Below are 22,513 nucleotides of genomic sequence, written 5' to 3'. Positions count from 1 at the left end.
GTGTTCTGTTGGTCCTCTTCAGGAAAACTGTCATCCATATCGCTTCTTTTTTTAAAAATTTGATGTGGATATATTCTTAAAATAAAATGTCATTATACAGTGTTTGTGTGCACATTGGGAAGCAGGCTGAAGATTTCCTATTGGAAATCCTGTTGGCATTATTTTTAGGTGAGACTGGACGTTTCTGCAGCCCATTTTAGGAAATCTGGGTAACCCAGTTGCTCGCTGCTCCGAGGATGTAAACCCTCCAGTCTCAGTTATTTCAGGCCCGGCAGGGCTGGAATATTTAATATTCCCTTTTTTCCCCCCAAAGAAAGAAAACACCAGAAGAAGACAAGTGCAAGAAGAAGTCAATATTAATATTACAGTTCTGATTGAGCACTGCGACATTAAAATGGAGAAACAGGAGAGAATAAAAATGCCATTTTTGTTGGAGTGCCTTTCGAGGCCGTCGCACATTTTCTTCCCAAAGCTGGAGCATGAATGAAACCGCTTGTTTCTTGTTTTTAAAGGGTATTAAACGCGTCGTAGTAAGAAAATAGCTCCATTAATAGCGAGGGAATAGTCTATTAGCGCCGCGCTTTAATCACTTTATCATGTTTGGTTTCTCAAAACTCAAGTCTAAAAGGTTATTTGCCATTTAAAGAGGTGACTCGGCGCTTTATCTGGGTCATAATGCTGGAGAAGTAAATATGTTTGTTATGGAAGATTTAAAAGAAGAACGGCTTCAATGACAAAGAACAGATGATGACGACAAAGCTATTTTTGGAGTATTCCTGGCAGTGACCTGCGCGTCATTAATATTGTCTGTTTGTTGGCCTGCCGTGACGTTTTCTGCCGCGCTGCTGCCGTCTCTGCTCCTTCAGTTAAGTAAACACGCAGATTAACTCTCGGTGCTGAGCGGATTGGAACGATCCGGTCCTCGTTCCCAGGAGAACCCTGTAAATGTAGAAAGGTGCAGTTCGCTCCAGTTTCCCTGCCCTCTCCTGGAGATGCTGCCCAGGTAACTGCACCAGGGAATTTCCACTACTTCTCCAAGTTTAGAATTCAAGCAAATAAGCAACATTAGAAGGAACTGTGAGAATTCCCAACTCCTCCTACGGACCGGCTTGACCTCAGTAGACGGCAGAGTCCCTCTGGCAGCAGGACGTTCTCCCTTTCTCAGTTCAGCTACAGGTTCTATTCAGGGCCACATTAGGCAAGAAGGTTCTGGGTCTGTTTCCTTGAAGAGCACCGCTCCTGATTAGGCCGATCCAGAAATGAAGGAGCGGAAAATTCCCTGTTGGAACATTTGTCATCGAGGTATTTTGTCTGAATCCTGGTTATCAGTCATGAAATGACTCACCTGGACCCCAGGAGAACCGTGTCTCAGCTGTCCAGCCACAGGCTGCAGTGTGTTGAGTCTAAACACCAGAACCCCCCCCCCCCACAGTGCCTGTTCTCTCTTCTGGAAGTGCTCGGAGCAGATTTGGTGATTCGCAGTTGTGGAACCTTCTAACTTTAGGGAGTAGAGGTGATTCTTGTGGCTCTTGTGTCATATCTCATACAGCTGTAATAGTGCACGTAATAGAGACGTGAGGTATTTCCCAGCTGCTTATTGAAACCTTAACAGATCGGAACTCGGACCCAGAAAGGACAAATCCAATTTTTACATTTTGCCCATTCACTCGGTACAGTGTTGATGGAAATTCCCCACTTTGGCCACATTTACAGACTGCTCCTTTAACCCTGAAATAGAGCTTTGTAGCAATGTGGTATATACCAGAACCTGAACACACACCAAGCCCAAGTAATTAACTGTTTCGGTTTTTTTTTTAACGATCAAGGGTCAACGATCAACTTGTGGTGTGTTTACAGACACAGGCTATACTTGAGTTTTTTTAGCTGAGGCCTTATTTGTGAGATTCATCATTAGAGATGCAGTGTGTGCCAGCCGGGGGGGGGGGGGGGGGTCCTGGCTTCTCCTCCATCTCCTGCTCCACAGCTGGGCTGGTCTTCCTCTCCTCCTCCTCCTCCTCCTTCTCCTCCTCCTCCTGGAGCTTGTACTTTCACTGTTGTTGTTGTTGGCTGCTCTCTCCATGAATTTATCTCTGCCTGAGTCTTCGCCGTCGTGTGTTACTGAAACGTCTCGGTAGCTGTTGGCCGGCGCGGTGATTTAGCGCCACCCCCCCCATTAAAAAAAAGACAAACCTGATTATGAAGCGCCAATTTGCGTAAAATGGAGCGATGAATGGCAGTGATTAGATTCATCGAGGGAAAGTGATCCTGCCAACAGATTTGGTTGGTAATTATGCTGACGACGCTATTGGAGGAAGAGCAAGCGCCATTTTCAGCTAAAGCAAAAGTTATGTGTATAAAACCAGTTTATTATTCATGTTATGACCCCCCCCACCATTCCCCAGTCCCTCCAGTTTAACCATCAAAAGAATCTTCGTTAAACTTGCTCCTCCGAATAGGACTTAATCTCTGGAGTCGTCCTGGTCTAATTCAGTGGCTCCTCAGAGTGCATTTGCTCTAATTAATCCCATAATGAGCCCCTCTGATGTGGAGTTAAATAAAACGCGAGAGGACACGCCCCCACATCATCTGTCCTCTGATGTGTCGCTGAAGCGTCATCAAAGGAAACCTGTGGCAGGACACGCGCTCGGCCAATCGGCTGTGAGCGGCGCTCCTTCCCCTGTTGCCTTTCTGCCTCCATCGCTTCTTGGGGGGGGGTATTTTTAATCAGACGCCCGCTCCCCTGATAGTCAGTAACCTCATTTGAATGTTCTCCCAAGACGGGGGCTTTGATATCAAAGAGTCCTTGCCAAGGCTGAAGGAGCCATCGTGTTTATTTCATGTTGTCGCTCCTTCGCTTCTCCAGGTGAATCCCGTTATTATGAATAAACAGATCATCCCCCCCCCCCCCCCCCCCAATATCAAAGCTGTGACGTGAGCTGTGAATCTTTCCTCAACGTATCTGCTAAACTGTCCTCGATTTTCCCGCTGCTGATCTACTTTCTTGAGATAAATTAGATATGCGAGAGTGTCCGAAGGTTGACTGCTCGGGTAAAGATGTGGACCAGACCAACCCTGATAAGCGGTTGCATACGCGCTACACTCCTTCACCCTTTAAGGCTGAGCTAATCTTTATTTTGTTTGTAGGTGGTGCTCAATATTTTCCTACTACTGGAGACAAAAGCTGAGCAGATAAATGTTGGAATGATGTCATAAACTGCTGCTGTTTGGGAGCAAAGGATGATTAGACGTATAAGAACGTACAAAGTCCATGAAACCTGAACTAGCGGAAGATTTAAGCCTTTCTCATGGCTTGGTCGCGTTGTTTTGACGGCTCCGCCAGTGTTTTGGTGCTCAGGAATCAAAGGTGATCTCAAGTGTGTTTTGGGCCAGTAAAGGGCTGCTTGTCCAGCCTGAGAGCTGCCTGTTTGATATGATAAAGGCTCCGGTTGGTGGACACCACTTTGCAATGGAAAACCTGTGGGCTGTTCAGGATGCAGACAGCCAACTGGTGCATTCGGGTGTTTTCCGACCACGGTGGCTGTTGCCGCACAACACTGTGCAGATACTCTCCATCCCAGTTCAAGCATCAGGAGAGTCAAAGACAGCCAGCCAAGACAGCCAGAAAAGTTGCAGGCTGGAGATGCTGCAGTGGTACCTTGTCTGAATTTCAGTGCCAGGTGTAACCAGGCAACCGTGGCTTTTTTAAGACTCTTCGCCTCTACTTTCGTCTTTTCAATTATGGAGGTTGCGTGCCGCGAAAAAAAGAGTTGATTTAATATTCCCTCTCTCGCGCCGGTCTGCCAGGGAACGCTAACGAACCGAAACGCGAGGGCGCAGAGCTGAGATGATGGGCAAATGTAGTCGGGCTGGGAGGAGGAAGACCGCCGCAGTTTTTTGTAAGAGGACCAGTTGGGGTTCAACAAAACTGTCCCGCTAACAAGCGGATGAGGATGAGATGGTTAAAGTGTGTTAAATGTTCAACGTGCTGACACTGCAGAGGACAGGAGTCAGGGGTGCGTTCGCTCCCTGCGGGACGCCGCAGGTTTCGCCTGCTCCGGTGCTTTGCATTGTGTTCAAATTCAACCATTATGCATTTGCAATTGGCAAATATCCTGCCGCCGCTCGGCCGCACCACCATCTCGTAAAGTTCTGCGTCGTGTTCGCGGGGGGAAAAGGGACCAAATTGTTGGAGTGTAACTTTTTTGGCGGAAGCTTCAGAGTCCAAACTCATTGTCTCCACGACTGCGTCAAAAATAGGCCATACAGAGAGAGAACCCACTCGTGGCTGAGAGGAGGTGGAGAGAAGTGGAAGCCAGCGGAGGAGGAGAAGGTGGATCTGGAGGCTACAGCTTTATTTTTACCTCTCCCTCAGCATGGCCCCACTTCCTAATTACCTGCAAATTAACTCCAGAGGAGTGAGCGAAGGGTGGGCGGCTGCAGATGTAGCTGCAGTTCATCCTGCGTTTCCTGCTAATGGCCCCCGTTCTCTCTGGGCTCTGTGCCTCTGAGGGCTCGTCACCCCCCCCCCCCTTTGAGCTGCTGTGGCAGGGCCTACATCTGCTCCCCTGGCCCACCACACTTAGGTCAGCCTAAATCTGAACACATCTAATGAACCCTGGATAGATTCCTGCACAGCTGATGCCATTTTCTTTCCACTCCGCGCTTCTGACTGAGCCGATCTAGGACATGCGTTCCCCGGACACTTTCGGATATTTTTAGAGCTGCTAATACAGCTATTGTTGACTTGGTCCTGCTGCCTTATTAACATCTGTCGAACTCGGGTCATTTGTATCCCACTCGTACGCTGTTGTGGCATCTGAGTTTAGTTTATAATGCTGTTCTTGGTGCCAGCCAGGTTCTGGTTCCAGTTCTGGTTACATCAGGAACAGTATTGAGCTGTATATATAATCCAACTGTTACTGCAGAGGCCGATGCTAACAACACCCACCCTCAGCTGCTAGCTTAAATTTAAATACATTTTGAAAGGGAAGCCAGCACCTGTGCAAGGCCACAGTGGACTGGAGGCTGTGAATTATACATTTATCTCCTGTTAAATGGCCACCAACCCCAACACACACACACACACACACACACACACACACACACCCCAGAGATGAATGTCAATACAACCTGGTTCTAATACAAGGCTTTGCGAGTAATGCAAGCCTTGTCTTGGACCAGCACAAGTTATCCATTCACAACTGTGATGCGTGTGTGGGGACGACTCTTTGAGAACCTCTCGGTTCCGCTCGGTTCCCTCTTGGTTCCTTCTCTGTTCGCCTCCATGTTGCTCCCCTTTTCTCTTCCTCCATGTGACTAATGACAAGGTCCACTACTTATGTCCTTATATAGACCTCTGCTCTGTCTCTTCTTGGTGAGACAGGGACACACACACACACAACACACACACACACACACACACACACACACACACACACACACACACACACACTCCTGCTCATTCTTGAGGCATTTGGGTGCCCTTGGAAATGTCAGCATATACTGTATACAGCATGATCTCTTGGCCACATTCATCGAAGCATCGTTGTTATGGCATAAATGTGCTGCTATCAATTCTGGACGCCACATTTACGGACTGCATTTTTCCACAACTTATTCTGATACTTTTTGGACGCCGCGTCACGGCACGACGGGTTCCTAGTAGGAAAATAACATTGCATGTGTGGACTTTTCAGTACTTAACCAGTCCCGCACCAGCTTTATTGCTTTGTTGGAACAAGTTAGTCAATTTAATGGCGTTTCATTTTAGTTACAGTAAAGTCTGAAGAACTGTGTTGGGGAAAATGGATCGTTGGATTACGCAAGACCTCACTTTTCTACTTCTTCTATCTGGTTTCCTGTACTTTAAATGGACACCAGAGGTGCTAGGTTAGCTGTGGGGTGCAGGGGCTGATGGGTATTCAAAATGACGCATGGTAAAAAGGGCTGAATGCCTCTGTGGCTCCGAACGAATGAAACATTTGTTGACCTTTTTGAAATCTCCTGTCACAAGCGCATTTTCCGCGCTCGCAGCTCCGTTCACACATGCAGGTTCTATTCACGTCACTGTTCACGCACGACGGCGCCTGTGAAAGATGTGGATTAAATGTCCTGTCGGGGCTTGTAAAATACCACTTGTAGCATTTAATCTGCCAAAGTCGAGCGTTCACCTGGGAAAATTAGCACGGGTGTTTCTTCCTGTGTGCTTTGATGCTGCACCCACTTCTTTTGATGTATATATAACCGCTTCCTGACAGATTCAGACAGCACATCCCCTGTGAATTCTTATTATAGAGTGTTCTTGTTAGGACAACCTCCCCACCACACACAAGCACGCGGAGCTGTTCATCAGACCTAGTTATCGACATGGGGAGATCTGTCCTTAAATGGTAGACCGCCCGGGGCCATGCCTCTGTTTCCACGGCACAAACCAAACGCAGCCCTGGTCTGGGAATGGCCTTTTACAGAGACGGAGGGGGGGGGGGCAGCCTCCGTTTGAGAGAATATGACCCTTGACCCCCAAAGACAGATACTCCGATTAGATGAAAGCAATTTCCTGCGACGCACGACGCTCCCCCGCGTCAGCGTGCGTTGTTGGCTTTGTTCAGATGTCAAAGATCGGTATCTGAGAAGACAGGATCCAGATCCTCCTGACCCAGGGCCCGGTCAGACGCCACCAGGCTGCCAATTCAGAGAAACAGAGATAAACACTTGCTGAGCCGAGCTCCAGTCCAAGCGCTCCGCAGTAGTTCTCCTGCCAAATAAATGCGCACACGCCAAACTGGTTGAACTGGAAATCACACTGGTAATTGCACCATTAACTCTTACCTTTTTTTTTTCTTCCCCTCTTTGCAGCCAGAAAATCTGCAGAAGACGTGGCTGAGGGAGTTCTACCAGGTGAGGGCGCCGTCGTCTTCGTTTCTTCTTCTTGTTTGGGTGTAATTATGGGTGATTGCGTAACGGATTCAGGCAGTTTTTAGCTGAAATATAGCGGCTGTGCACCCATTATCACCCGTCAATGAACGACCATATTCACATCCACGCACCTGCCTCTTCCACACCTGCTGAACCCAAAACCTTCCCAGTTGCCACCTCCAACGCGCCGCCATCTTCACCAGTCTTTCCCATTTTACCAGCACCACCCTGGGGTGCTCCAGAGGAGAACAGTTCTAGAATGTGTGGTAATCCCAAGCGCTGTCATGGGACCGTGAGCGGCAGCCTTGAGGCTAAACCACATGCTGTTCCGTATCCCTCTGGTCACTTCATCGACCAAGACGTCGCTGAAAACAACGGCCCACAATGCAGCATTCATGTAAAAGGACGTTTTTAATGACTAGAGCGGTGTGTCACGTGTCTATCAACGGCTGAGCTACTTATCTTAGCTTTACATCTACATAGGAACCCCGAGGTAACCACAACTCTTTCCACTGGTGAGGTGGTTGAAGCTCTTAGCTGCTTTACGAAAGTGCTGCCAGCGGAAGAGATCAAAGATCGTTCGCCGAAGATAAAGCAAACGCTCGCGCGCAGCTGTGTTTTGACGCCGCGAGGAGAAGTTTCCGTTAGACCTGCGACTCCTGCCGGCGCAAATGGCGTCGGGCTAAATGTGCAGCGTCACGAAACGGAGAGCAGAGCTCACGCTGACGACTGTCGGGCCACTTCCACTGAACGGCGTCGCGCAATCGCCCCAAGAGAGCGATTTCTGCCCCTCGGCAGCGTGGAAGCGCAGCTGTTTTTATTTTACTGTCGTTGCGTAAATGTGATAAAGGTAAAATGCCGCGGGGAATGTTTGCGAGGACACACACGAGTAGAATAAACAGGGGATCTGGTTCCCACGCAGGTTTAACGTATGCAGATTTGTTCACCTGGGGGACTTTCAGCATCTCCGCACCAGTTTAATCTAAAGGCCATTAAAGTTGCTCCTCCAGGAGCCGTTCGGAACGGTTTAACCTCCTTCGTTGTCCGGACAGACGTGGCTCCTCCCTCCCGTTTCCATCGGCCGTGCGTCCGGACGCGTCACCTGCCAGGTGACTCCGCTCTGGATGTTTCTGTCGTCACCGCGGATATTCCGTGTTCCCGAGCGCGTGGGGAAAGGCGTCATGGTCACGGCTGTTGGGGAATTCTGTTTGCACTGCGCTGTGCTAAATGTGCCGTCAGGGGAGGGAGGGGAAAAACAAACAGGGAGCAGGGGAGCAGGCCCGGAGCCTCGGACTCACGGAACAGCCGGCAGTTACCTCGGTCACCCCCTGACCTTCAGCCGGCTGGAACCACCTGCAGTGTTGGGGTTGGCCCACCGGTTGGGGGTTGTTCTTTGCTTCATGAACGCGACCTCTCTTCTCTTTTCTAGTGTTCTACTACTGAGTTTTTGATGTTGTTTTTTTTTTTTTTTTTTTAACGGCCCGTTCGGGATCTCCCCATGTTGAATGTGTCGATTCAGTTTAGCACCTTGGCAGGTGTGGAACTGAGCTGTTGGACTGGGTGTGACATGTCTATGAACGGTCTATTTAAGTGCAGTCTGCTGGGGTGTGATTCCTTCCTGTGCTCGTCTCCAGGGTGGTGGCTCAATAACCAGCCTGAACTCTGAGGAACTCACGTCTGTTGATGAGGCGTTTGTGGTTTTTAGGCGAAATTTGGTTGAACTCCTGACTTTCTTACCTGATTCTAGAGCCTTTTCATTCATCAGCACCCAGGGTCTCAGCCAGGGTCTCGGGTCTCAGGTCTCAGCCAGGGTCTCAGGTCTCAGTCAGGGTCTCAGGTCTCAGTCAGGGTCTCAGCCAGGGTCTCAGTCAGGGTCCCGGGTCTCATCCTTGAACATCGACATCTTGAAGTAAACCCTCAGGCGATGAAGATGGTTATGTAGCTCTGAAGATGATGGGATGTATTTAATGTTACACACCACATCTCCAGGTTGTGACCCAAACTCAGGTCCTGACCATCAGAACCGGGCCGTGATTGTTCCAGGGAAGGCGTGCCAGGACGGCTTTTGGCTTTCGTTTATTTGCCTTTGTGACGACATCAGATCTGGCATCAGCGCTGCCGTTTACACACAAGCAAAGTAGCTTCATTTGCCTGTCGTGCACGTCGGTGATGGTCCAGTGGCCACGGCAACAGAACCCCACTCACAGCCGGATCAACAAATGCCTCCCACACCTTTACCCCCCCCCCCCACTGATCATTTAACTTATTTTGTCCCCACTAAGCATTAAAACCACCCTGTTCCCATCATATTGTTGCCATATGAGTTTCATGGGATCCTTGAATGAAGCAGCGCCCTCTGCTGGATCCTGCTGATTACTGTCAGTGTCAAAATAAAAGCATGCATGCCTCCTTCAAACGCACACATCTTGTATGTAAAGCCTCGTTGTTTATTGTACATATTTGTCAATAATCTTGTCACTGCTACGACTGATCAGAGCAGGGAAAACCTGATGGATAAATGATAAACCTCGGGTATAATCGAGCAGGCTGCCGTATCATCAGTCCCATAAACTGCACTCTGATGTCATTTCCTGCCTTTAAATTTCAAGCATTTTTATATTAACCTACATGTTTTGGAGCCAGTATATAAAAAATATAGTTTGTTTTGCACCAGGTTAAGTGAAGTTTTTGCACGTTTGCGCAAAATAAACCTGAAGAAAATCAGATGCTGGTCAAAAACTGGCCACTACCAGACACAACACGATGTTTAAAGGTTAGGAGGAACTCGTCTGGTGGTTCCAAACTTGAGAGGAGGTCTAAAATGTGGGAACTGCTGAGTTAGACTTGAGCGTGTCTCTCATCCCTACCTACAAACGGGGAGATTGATCAGAACCGTCATTGATGGGAAGTAAAAAACCTAATCCAGTGTGGGCAACACAACCAACCAATTCAACTAATTCACCTGTTGAAACTAATCAGCTAATTGTGAGATGGAGGGATTAAAAAGGGGTTAACGAAGGCGTTAGCCTCCCTCACTCAGACTAGCAGCCTTCTCGTTTACGGTCAGCTGGTCCTGAATTAGCAACGTTATCCTGTTTAACTCAACGCGTGCTGCCCAGGTTAAGTTACTAGTGTGTAAATTGGTTGTTTTAGCTAACATGAAGAGCGAGTCCCCTGGTGAAATCGCCACCTGCCTTCAGCCTGCTTGCATACGCTAATTTACAGCCTGGAAAGATAAATAGGCCGCAGTCAATTAAGTCAAGTGCATGTGTGTCAGGACACGTGCGCGCACACGCTCACGCTCACACACACAGGGTGTCACATTAGTTGTGGGCTCCTTCACAATGGGTGACCTCTCCTGTGGCGAGTTGATGGCTCCACTAATCTCCCCGAGTTTGCGCTGCTGCAGGTCTCTGCCGTGGGGTCATCGAGGCTAAGTGAGGAGCCATAGGTTGATGGAAAATCCATAGCGTTATTGCCATACATTACTTTTATTTGATTGGGCCTCCAGTGAGCGTAATGTAACTTCCTGGTGAGGTAGCAGGTCTCCTCTGGGGTCCAGGGTCCAATGCCCCCCCCCCTCCTCTGTGACACTGATGTATGGCGTCTGCCTGCCATCTACAGGCCGACCCTGTGAGTGCTCGTGAGTGCTCTAAATCACTCTGGGGTATTGATTTTCCATTAGAGGGCGACCAATCTGAACACCTCTGACGGGGCGCTCACAAACACCTCGCCAGAGGGAGGTCAAGTGCACGCTGCGCAGCGAGCACGGGCGGAGCTTGTGCCTGCAGGTTCTCATTTCAATAATATAGCAAAACATCCTATCATTAACAGGTCAGAAGGAATCAAGTTGTGTGAGTTACTCCGGTATTAATGTTATGATATGCATCTATAGATTATGAGTATGTACACCAGGGGTGTCCAAACTTTTTGCAAAGAGGCCAGATTTGATAACGTGAAGATGCCCGGGGGCCAGTAGATCCTTCTGATGTTTTTTTAACCAGAAAAGTTACATGCAAATGTACACTATTATAAAACAATTTTCATTCTCACAATTCTCTTTATTTTTCAAATGGCAGTGTAACCAAATATAAGCCGCTCAGGCAGACGTGAACAACTCTAAAAACACAATTCTGCCTTTAATTCATATCTGGAGAGTCAGATAACATTGAACACTGAACTGTATGGAATACCTTAAATTTCCATGAGTTTGATAAATCTAATGCAAAGTTGTCTGTTATCATCCAAGTTTAAAACAAGTAAATTTTGCTCTTGTCTTTTACAAGATCTACAAGAAAGGAGGAATTACATTTTAGTGATTTATTTATTCTGTTAGTGCCAGCGGGCCATAAATAATACATTGTAAGACTGAAGTTGTGGGCCGTATGAAACCTTGCCGCGGGCTGTGATTGGCCCCCGGGCCGGGCTTTGGGCATGCCTGATGTACACTAATCTGGGGGCATAAATTATCAGTCATTTTGAACCTAGCTGCATCTGACCTTAAACCTGGCAACAGTTGAGGAGCCTGAAGCAACCGTGACCGGTTCCACAGACCAGTGATCAACGAAACAGGATCATTTTAAAATAAACGATAGTAACATTCATAATTAGAATGCATCAAATCCGTAATAGTCAGATGAGTTGACACTGAATAAACGCGCCGTCTTCAGCCCGTTTTCGCAGGTTTTCCGGGCCTCTCGGCGCGTCCGTCGCGCCCTCGCTGTCCCTACGTGGAGCTGCGACCACATCCCTGATGGAAAGGCTAACATCACGCTTGCGGAACAACTCACTAAGTGCCCTCTGCCTGCATTAGCCAGCCACTCCATCTTGTGTAAATACAGTAGCGCGTGGCAGGGCGCCGTTCATTATTGTACTGCAGACAGATGCGCTCGTGGGTTTTGTGCTCCACTGAATAATTTAGCTCTGTTTATTGTGAGCAAATGAGCTGTGGTGGATGTACATTAGAAGTGCGCCGTTGTTTATTTCTCCCTCTCTCTTCACAGGCAGTGCACACGTACAGACCTCACTTCCTGGCATTGCATTGTCAGGAGGTGGGAGGGAAGAACTACGAGGCGTCCATGTCACACGTGGACAGCTTTGTCAAGTAAGTTTCAATGTTTTTATGGTACTTTGGGGCTGGTGGCAGCCTCTGTGCTGAGGAAACGGTATATTAACCTGGGCAGAGGGCGCCCTCTACTGGCCGCGTCACAGCTGTGTGTTGGGAAAATGTTTTGTCTATTTTAAAATAATGGTAATAAAATAGCGCAGGAGCATGATCGCGAACTGAATGAAATGATTCTTCTTTTTTCAGAGAGCTGTTGTCCAGCGACACCATGAAGGACTACAACAGAGCCCGCGTCTACCTCGACAAGAACTACAAATCCCAGGAGCACTTCACGGTGAGTGCTGGTAGCTGGTTTTTACTGGCTGCAGATATCAACATCTGCACAAGGTGGCAGCAGCTGCATCCCAGAGACGAGGGCCCAGATTTGTGTTGTGGGAAAGAGTTTATTCCATTGGAAAGGCTTTTGTGGGTTGAACTAATAAGAAGTTAATCTGAACACTGAGCTGATTCTATTTGGATTTAAGTTCAGGTTATCGATCAGATCGGGTCGATCCAGCTTAGATGAGTCCTTCAGTTTCTAAATGGTGGCTTTTAGACAACAAGATGTGCATAAACCAGGGATTTTGATACTTTCCAAATGTGTTCCTGTTCTAATTTGATCAATTAGAACTCAGTGTTTTGATGTTGGAAAGATGCGCGTGTTGTAACAACGACTGACCGGTAGATGGCGCAACGTGTCTGAGAATAATTGCTCCTCTTCTGGAGGAGGAAGCGAAGACACATCTGCAATTAACTCGCGTGAATTAATTGCTAAACTTCCTTCTTTCAGATTAGTAAAGGCAACTTAGTATTACCGGATCTTTTTCTTTAAATCCTCTTCTGTAGATTTACAGAAATAACTCTTTCTGTCATAAATGATCAATCATTAAATGAAGAAAACTTGTGATTAGATGCTAATGAAAACTGTTATTTTACGGGTGTTTCTTTGCCATCATTATAGCTTTAATGGTTTTAATTGCGCTGTGGTGTTTTTACCGTTGCCCCTTGGTGGAGCCAGCCGCTCACAGCTGACTGCTCACGGGTAAATGCTCCGTTACGCTTCATTGACCGACCGCAGGTGCGTCACGTGATTATGTGCACGATGCCGGGAGATGGCGGCCAACAGGGAGACGGCTCCCCGTGGTCCCGGCCCAGTTTGATGACTGGTTCCCCTCCTGCGGTCTCCCTACGCTACACTGAACCTCTGCAGAACGCTCATAAATCACAGAAGCAACCCAGTCACATTTGCTCTTTTCAAAAAAGAATTACAAACATTGGCCTTTAGAAAATATAATTATCTGCCATTGCACATAAGCGCTGCATTATGAGCTGTTTATTTAACAGTGTTTGACTGTAGATTAACCTTTGTGTTGTATTTTTATTTTTGTCAAATCGAGCTGGGTCGGAACGCGTGGGCCGAGCCGTCCATGTTGTTGATGTTGAAACTCAGCCGTCGGTAAACATGGATAGACTCCGCCATCTTTGCCATTTACATCCGATGGAATGACATCACGCGTGTTGCTTTTCTCGAACTTCGATTTCTTCCCCGCGCGTCCGACCTGGAGGGGGACGTTTGTTTGTCGTCTACACGTTTCCCCACCTTTTGTGCGACTGCGTTTTGGATCCTTTTCCCGGATCCTGTCAGGTCACGGCGCCGATGAACGCAGCTGTGATTAGAAGTGAAAAGACCTTGTGGTTGTCGGGGCCGTCGGGTCCGAAAAGGAAGGCGCGGTTCTTGGTCTTCGCTTCATTTCTGAGGGTTTCGGAAGCGTTTGCACAGGAGCGAGCATGAGCTCGGCGTTGGGAAATCGAAAGGATCCGAGTCTCTTTTTTTGTAGCCAGGAGATTAATAGATTAAGCATGAAAATAATCAGCAGATTGTGGGTGGAAACATTGCAGCCTGGGTTTCATCTCCTCAAATTTCAGCCAGCTCCAGTGACGGAAAATTGAATCTTTTTGACGTTTTTTGGAATTTTAATCGAATGAAAACTGCCAATTTGATAATATCAAATTAGGTGTAATTTGAGGAAAATGTGGCCGCTTTTGTTTTTATGTACCGATCTCCGACGTAATGAAGTGAACCGGAATGAACTCGGTCAGGAACAAATCCAGCTTTGAGCGATGGAAGAACTTTACCTCTCAGAGCCTCCTGTGTTTACTGATGCTGAATCTGAGGAGACGAGCTGCTGCTGCTCTGCTGCTGCTCTGCTGCTGCTGCTGCTCTGCTGCTGCTGCTCTGCTGCTGCTGCTGCTGCTCTGCTGCTAATCTGCTGCTCTGCTGCTGCTCTGCTGCTGCTAATCTGCTGCTGCTGCTAATCTGCTGCTCTGCTGCTGCTGCTCTGCTGCTGCTGCTGCTCTGCTGCTGCTGCTAATCTGCTGCTCTGCTGCTGCTGCTAATCTGCTGCTCTGCTGCTGCTGCTGCTGCTCTGCTGCTGCTGCTCTGCTGCTGCTGCTCTGCTGCTGCTGCTCTGCTGCTGCTGCTCTGCTGCTGCTGCTCTGCTGCTGCTCTGCTGCTGCTGCTGCTCTGCTGCTCTGCTGCTGCTCTGCTGCTCCCAGAGGAAGCGGCGTCGGTGGGGGAAGCGCTTGACTGACACCTCGCCCCTACGGCAGCCTGCTGTTTTACAGCCCTTTTAAGGTATACAGCAGGTAAAATGTCAATTAGGAAGGTCCGCCCTGATAACTCAACTCCCAGTTCACTCGTTGGCCATTAATATTTATCGTCGCCCCGGAGCCGCAGCCCGTGTCATCCGCAATGACTCGCGCTAATGTTACCACATCCTGGCACGCCGGCGTCCGCAGAGCGTGACAGGCAAACGCGCACTTAGACACAGACAGAGCTGTCAAACGGTGTAATCAAGCCGTCGGCATCCACGGAGGGAGACGCTCGTGCGCACACGCTGCCTCCGCGGCCTGCAGTTGTTCCAGGGCATTTTAATGGGACATTAAAGGCAGGACAGGAAGTAGAGCAGCGGGGGGGGGGGATAAATCAGGCTCCGAGGCTTGACGGGACGCCCCTGTCTTCCTGCTTGTGTCTTCCACCCTCACCCTCGGAGAGAGTGAGCGGCGTGCACCGACGTGCCGAGCACCCGCGTAAAATAAGAAACTTACAGAAACAGGGAAATATATTGTAAAGGGGAAAAGTGGAGCCTAACCAGAAAATATAGAGGAATATAGAGGAAATTGGCAAGTTTTAGCTTCTCCTCGGCGATATTTAGAGGCTCATTTCGCTCTGCTGCTTATTTTAAGATGCAGCCGGTTGAAGGTGCGCAGTTGTTTTCGTGCTTGAATTGACGTGACATTTGGCCGCTGTTTGACTGGAAGTAGAGTATCGATATGGAGTTTTCAGGAGGAAATATGAGCGGCGGCGATGGAGGTCATTAGTATGCAGTAAATAAGCTTGTGTGCAAAGAATCTGGTGGAGAGGGCAACATTCAAAGTCCTTAAAGACAAGTAAAGTGAATTATAAGAAAATAGAATCTATTTAATCGTGGAGGAAACCGGGGAGTTCATGAAAACATGAAGCCTCCAAAGTCCTGGAATATTTCAATGGATGAAAACTAGGAAACAGACAAGCTGTTGTTGGAAAAGTGTGAAGAGGGAACAGAAACATCTCATGATCCAAATCACATCACATGGCCTCTTTTCTCAACACGAACGGCTCCGTCTCTGTCGGGCTGCCTGCCGACACCAGGAGCAGGAAGAATTCCGAAGCCTGGAAATGGAAATCCACTGAAGGTTCTTCAAACTCCCCTAAAACTGCCTTTCAACAGCCCACTTCCTCTACATTTAATGGCGATAAATCTGCGATTGAAACGGCGATTATTCGGCTAAATTGCCAGTGTCAGGAAATGCTTGGGAGTCCATTTTGACTGCTTTTCCCCCGCCGTTGTCCGTGGACGGCTCCCGTCAGGGGCTGCCAGCAGCTCCTCCTCTCTTTGTTGCGAGCCGTAATGCAATCACCCCAACCGCCTCGGCCGCGCAGGAATTTATGAACATTTAGTGTCCCTCTGCGATGACGGCTTCTGGCTGTAAGCAAGTTTACTGCAGGGCCCAGAAATACTCCCATTTATTGCCCTTTTTAATGCAATCTGCACCACTCACCTGTTCCATATTTTTACGACGAAACAAAAACCAGCTTGTAGAGAAAGTGGGGTCATCGGGGGAGGCTGTCCGCTGTTCCGCCTGTTGGTTTTACACGCAGAGGTTAACTAGCGACATCATCCCTTCTCCCCGTGTTTAAGCAGGCCGCAGCCGACACATAAACTCCTTAAAATATTGCTAACTTAATCCAAGAGAGCTTTTATTCCAATACGGCGCGAAGTACGCCACCAACAGAGGCCACTTGAATAGAGTACATGTCAGCGCGTAACGTCGGCACGCCATAACTCTCCGCGGCCATCAGTCACGCCCGCAGGGCGGCCATAAGTGCACACACCACGTATGGGGGTGACAAAACCGCACACACACACACCCACACACACACACTGAGGACATGAGTTGAGTGACAATCAATGAATCTGCCATCAGATATAAGTTATGAGGGGGAGAGTGGGCATTCTCTGCCTGGGAATATTTTGACTGAAAATGTAGATATAATTAATAGATTGTGTAAAGAGGTTGAATGATTGATGCATTGATTCCAAGCGGCTGCCCCCCCCCCCCCCCACACACACACACACACACACTGGGCAGGAGCTACTCTCACACACACTTTAAGATGTCCACCAACGCCCACAGAACTTCTCTTAGACAAGACTCAGGCCTCTCTCGCCGCCTGATTGGACCTGATGAAAGAATCAAGTGTCGTTACCACGGTTACCTTTTCATCTCTTTGGTTGCCGCTGCAGTTTTGACAATAATTTAGCTGTTTTAAACCTCATTGTAGGGAGAAAGACCAAATCTGAGATTCTGGCAAGACTAGACAAGGTGTGTGTGTGTGTGTGTGTGTGTGTGTGTGTGTGTGTGGAGGGGGGGGGGGGGGGGTGGAATGTTGTGTTGGAGGTCTCCAGCCACAGATAATGATGTGATTCCAGCATGGGGCGGGTCTGGCGTTCCTCTCCACCGTCCATTATAACAGCCCCCCCCTTCAGCCACGGAGGGGGCAGAGTGAAGGTGAGCCTGTCATATCGATCTTTTTAGGGCTAAAATATGAGCCACTTTACTCTGCTCCCTGGCGTGGTGATGTGAAAAATAATAACTCGGACCCAAATTAAAAATATTGATCGCTTAGGAGGTGTTGAGAGCAAATAAACACCCTCTGAAGGATTTTTATCCCCCTCCCCCTCCTCCCCCCGCGCCGCCCGTCCCCGCCCGGCCGTATAACCGCTTCGGCGGAAGGGAAATAAACGCCAACCGCCTTGATGTTAAGTCTTATTCATAATAATCCTCCACCAAACTGACACTCTTTAGTGTTTCCAGACACAATCAACAAGCTTTCTGTCTTTAGGGCGACTCCCCGACCCCGATCGATCAGGCTGGGACTCTATAATCAGGCATTAGCTCGCCTGTGTTCAGGTGAGCCCCCTCCCATCCTGCCGACCCCCCCCCCCCGCGATCTCGGAGCTGTAATTTTTTGCACATCCCGCCTTGACTTTTTTATTCCTTGCTCGCCGTAACAGATGAGCTGACACGGGGCCATCAAACGGGTGGGAAAACAATTGCCACAAGGTTAATTTTATTGCCTGCTCCATGCATTTGTGAGCAGGCGGGAGGTGTCCTCTGCCCGGGTCCTGATAAATGGCCACGCCGAGTGGGCAGGAATGAAAATGAGAGGGGAGAGGCCAGGCGCGGGGGGGCGGGCAGGCGGGGGCCCCCAGCCGCTCCCACCTGAAATTGAAATCAAAATTGGTATTCTGATGTATAAGAGAGCGGATGTTCCGTTTAGTTGCACTTTGACGCCCAGCTTCTCCTCATACATCCAGAGGGGGTTCATATCGGCGCGTCCCCACTCCTGGGCGTGTCCCGATGCCGGCGTGACGCTCGCGGCTCGTGGCGATTGTCCACCAGGACCCTCGATCTGCTTGGACGGAGATATTTGACCGAGCATGGAGGGTGAGGACCAGTCGTACTGGACGGGCAGCTGAGTCCTCATGGATGTCTCCGGGCTTTCTGCCGGCTGCCGTTGGCGTGCGCGCGCGCGCGCGCGTGTGTGTGTGTGTTACCTGCACACTCTCGAAACACATTGATTCATCTGCTGCTGCTTCGTTTCCACAGAGCAGCTGACCCTGGGCGGCGGCGGCCATTATCCTGCCATTAGTTAATCTCTCAGCTTTGATTTGCATAATCCTTTGGCCCATTGAGCCCTCTCCTCTCGTAGTCTCCAAGGAATGAAATCAATCCCCCCCCCCCACACACACACACACACCGGCAGCACACCACACCCCTCAGCACACACACAGGTAAATCACACCCAAACCTCAAGAAGGAGGCTGCAGTTACACGTTTATCTGGAAAAGAAAGGAGAGTAGAAACAATATCATATCAGCCACATTTTCATTCAATCCCACGTATTCAAACGGTAGAACATGTCTTTCTAAGCTGATACATTATAGGATAGATATATATTTCAAATGGAAAAGGGCTTAACCTGAGGATCATCTTCTAGTTTGACTACTCTGAATCACAGAGTTTATATTCCTACAGATCTTCTTCTGGATTTGGGCCCCGTTCTTGGTGGTTTTGTCCAGCGGGCTGCGAATGCTGCTGGTCGTCCACCTCTATGGATGCCAGTGATAGAGATCGCTGTAGGAGGATGCAGGATAGCGTCCGTTCGGGGGGGCCAGCCTGTGTCTCCTGCTGTTGGGGAGCCGGCAACCTTAGTTTCTGAGCACTAATCTCATCAACAGCGGCTGGATTGACCTTAATCACCCTCGGCGGAGTTCTCCTGGAGTGATTGCTCACATTGATCAAGGAGGACGTAACGCCCACCGTCCACACTCCACCCGTGACACCCCCCTTTTCCAAATGAGCTGGTAATTAATATGGGCTGGCTGTGCAAACACCAGTCAACAGGCGGCGTGATGGATCAGACGGCTCGGACGCGGAGCGCTCCCACGCCAAGCCTCGCTCCAGCCCCTCCGTGTCCTTTACCCCCAGTTATCAAGCATGCGGAGCGTTGCCCACCCTGCTAATTAAATACCCAAAGGCCGCCCTTGTTTTTCAGCTGGGATGCTTTCTGTCTGTTCACTATTGGCATGTATTTAATAATTCATTGGCCCGCGCCGCTGAGGACACGCCGCCCTCAATCCGCTGCTTTAACAGCTCGCAGCATTACTGTGTTCATTTCGGGGAAAATGAGCTTGAAATTTGCTTTCGCGTTACATTTTTCTAACCATCCAAAATGCCAAGTGGAGACGGAAACGCGGCCCGGCGGTGGGAATATTACGCAACGACCCGTTTGATGACGACACCTATGCCGTCCATTCATTTTGCCTGCTCGGAGGCGTCCCGCGCCGTCTGGGTCTGGTCACATTTTCACCGGATTAAATCACCGTGCGGGGATCGAAGATGGTCGCCCTGGTCGACCCTTTAGCATTCAGTCGTTCTTGATGTCAGAGAGCAGCTCTAAAAATGCCAGACCCGTTCCTAATGATGCTGGGAGCCCTATTGAAGCGGTGAGGTGTAGCTTTGGGGCCCCTGCGTGGCCCCGCGCTGATCTGATGGGGTGTAATTGGTGAACGGGGGCCTGGATGGAGCGAAGGGCTCCGTCTGTGGCTCCTGAGCCTGTCATAATAATAACCAACAATGTGATCATTTCATTTCCTTTTCACCTACACATCACCTTACTTTACAGGAGACCACACACACACACACGCACACACAGGCACGCACGCACGTGCGCAGCCATGGGATGCTACCGTTGCTCCCATTTATTTCCCTCCTAGCGCGACTCTAAATAGCCTTTCAAAAGCAAGTCAGGAGGGAGACAAAACTAATCGAATCACAGTTACTGCGGGGCTTCATTCTATAGTTAAGTGCATTTTTATTGTGTAATGTTTCTTTTTAACCCCCTCCCTACACCCTCTCCCACCTTGTCCACCCCCCTCTACTTTCCCTCCCTCCCACCGTTCATCTAATATGGCCCTAATTGGGTTTGGTTGTCCAAATCCGATTTTAGCAATTGGGTTATCCCGCTCAGAAATTGGAGAGGGCTGTGGGCTGGCATGGGTCGAGAGTTAATCCGCTTTGGTTGAGACCTCCTCTTGGTGACTGCGACGGTGCCAGTTCAAAGATTTTTACCTGTCACTGTGGCCACGGTTCATCATTCCCCCCGCTCCTCTTCAGAGACGGAAAGCTGCGAATAAAAAAGAAGCCACAAACAGACGCCGTCGCACAAATGCAGCCATCGGTCTCTGCCTGTGCAAATAATCCCTTTTAAATGGAGCATTAACGTGCTTAATTACTTTAAAATTGTCATTTTAATTTGCGCTGATATAGTATTGATCATACAAGCTGAGACGGAGGCCCCTCAGTGGAGCGGTTGATGTGGAATTAAACAGGGCCCGGTCCTCCTGGGGCTTGCCTGGCCTGTCCTCCTGCAGCCAGAAGAGGAATGACATCCTCGCTCTAATGAACTAGCAGCATGCGCAGACATGAATTTCAAGCCCCATCAGAGGAGGAAGGAAATAATGGGGTTTGGGGAGCCGTGGTGGGTTATTCATTCACTGCCATGCACCAATTCTCCTGTGATTCATCCCCAGTGCCCCCAGACCATCTCTGCCTGTTTGCCTGCCGCGTTCAGGCTGGCTGACCTTTCTCCTGCTTAAGTGTATATATGTATCCATCCCTTTCCTGGGTCCTCTTTAGCCCATACCTGTGGTTGGGGGCCTTTGGCATCAAGGCTGAGGCTCCTCCAGGGAGCCACCAGCTCCACCCTCCCCCCAGGGGACTACCGAGGTGTGATTTTTCTCAGCCCATCTGAGGAAGATGGCAGTTTTCTTTCAGAATCGATCCCCCCCCCCCCCACGCCCGGTGTCAGGCACATCTGGTAGAGATCAGGGGCAGGAATTGTTACATTAAATCAAAGCAATTTCTTGGAGGCAGCGCGTGGCTCTCTGGGTAAGGCACTGCACGGGGGAGTAATTACAGCGGTGGAAACAACCTTTTGACACGTGTCTCCAATGGACACACTCAAACAATCGCACTATACACGAGCGGGTTTAATCAGCGGATGTACGAGGGAGAGACCTGGAATGAACAAGGCCTGGGACATGCCAGCTACAGTCTTTATTTTGCGAGACAAAGGGAGCATCTGTGAACGCCAAGAGGGTTTTCCTTGCCTTGTCGTCGTTTGAAATCTTAGCATCGTGTTTGATGACCGACCCACAGCCGGATCTGCTCCCTGTAACTTGAGCAATCTTGTTGGAACCCATCTACCCCTCGTCTGAAGCTGTGTGTTCAGTTCAGACTAGTGTCACACCTTGTTCTCAGGGTGGGGGAACAAGGACCTCCTGAGCTCCGTCCCAGCAGGGGCGCCACTCAAAAATCTCTTGAAGACACAGCTCTACCGAGAGCATTTAATGTTCTTCTCCTCTTCACTCCCTCCCCACACATCTGCACTGGTAGTTGTACCGGTTGTTTGGGAGTTTTATTGGGTGAAAATGCAAAAGTTTACGGACAAACGGACGGTCCGTTTGCACCAGGAACCGGAGTGGTGTGAAAACGATATGAAAACCGGCTGTAGGGCGGCATCCCTGTATACGCAACTCTACGGCTGCAGGCGACCGTGCACGTAGAAGACTGGCAAGACTTGGTTTTCTAGTTTAGCGTTGTTTGGAAAGCAACTCCACCTCTTCCTTATTTGTCTGGTCCGTTACTGCCAACTACTGGCTGGCGCGTGTACTGCAGCACATTTGGGTCTAGGTCAGGGGTGGGCAAACATTTTGATTCGTGGGCCACAATGGGTTCTAACATTTGACAAAGGGGCCGGACCAGGAGCAGATGGATGGATGGAGTGCTTTGGTAACCTCACCTCATTGGAGGAAAAAATACACATCTTGGGATATGGAGAAAACATGTGCTTTAATTTCAAATGAAAATGAAGAGAAGCATTACAACAAAATATCTGACTTTGGAATGAGTCTTAAAACACTTAAAATCAAATGAATAAAATGTGCCTTTTTAAAAAAAATTAATAACCATTTCTATTTTAAAGCACTGAAAGTTCTGTTATCCTTCAGGATATCACCATCACTCTCCTCCTGACTGTCTTTTTTCTAGTGGGAAAACACCAGAATTGCAGTGAAAATTTAACATTAACAAGGTTTATTCATTTAATTTTTCAAATTTGGCGGGCCGGATTAAAACGTTTAACGGGCCGCGTGTGGCCCCCGGGCCTTAGTTTGCCCATGCCTGGTCTAGGTGCACAGAGATCTTTTTCAACTGCTTCAAAACTCTGGGGGGGAAAAAAAAATAAAAAAAAGTGGTGCGTGATTTTTATAAACTTGTCTACAAATCTTTCTTTCTTGTTCTCCCCAAGGACGTCAGGAAATGAAA

At 49.0% G+C, this 22,513-nt stretch overlaps 1 protein-coding gene across 1 annotated transcript in view; it reads left to right on the top strand.

Moving 5' to 3' along the window:
* LOC130534046 (inositol polyphosphate-5-phosphatase A) overlaps positions 1–22,513 on the top strand; it is a 90,768-nt gene that overhangs the window by 13,800 nt on the left and 54,455 nt on the right. Inside the window, 3 exon segments of the mRNA XM_057047915.1 lie at positions 6,856–6,897; positions 11,919–12,019; positions 12,227–12,314. Coding sequence (XP_056903895.1) covers positions 6,856–6,897; positions 11,919–12,019; positions 12,227–12,314 — 231 coding nt within the window.

The sequence above is a fragment of the Takifugu flavidus genome, chromosome 11 (genome assembly GCF_003711565.1).
Source record: "Takifugu flavidus isolate HTHZ2018 chromosome 11, ASM371156v2, whole genome shotgun sequence".
Taxonomy (NCBI): domain Eukaryota; kingdom Metazoa; phylum Chordata; class Actinopteri; order Tetraodontiformes; family Tetraodontidae; genus Takifugu; species Takifugu flavidus.
Note: the sequence above shows the minus strand (reverse complement) of the source record. Positions and strands in the feature narration are given on the sequence as shown.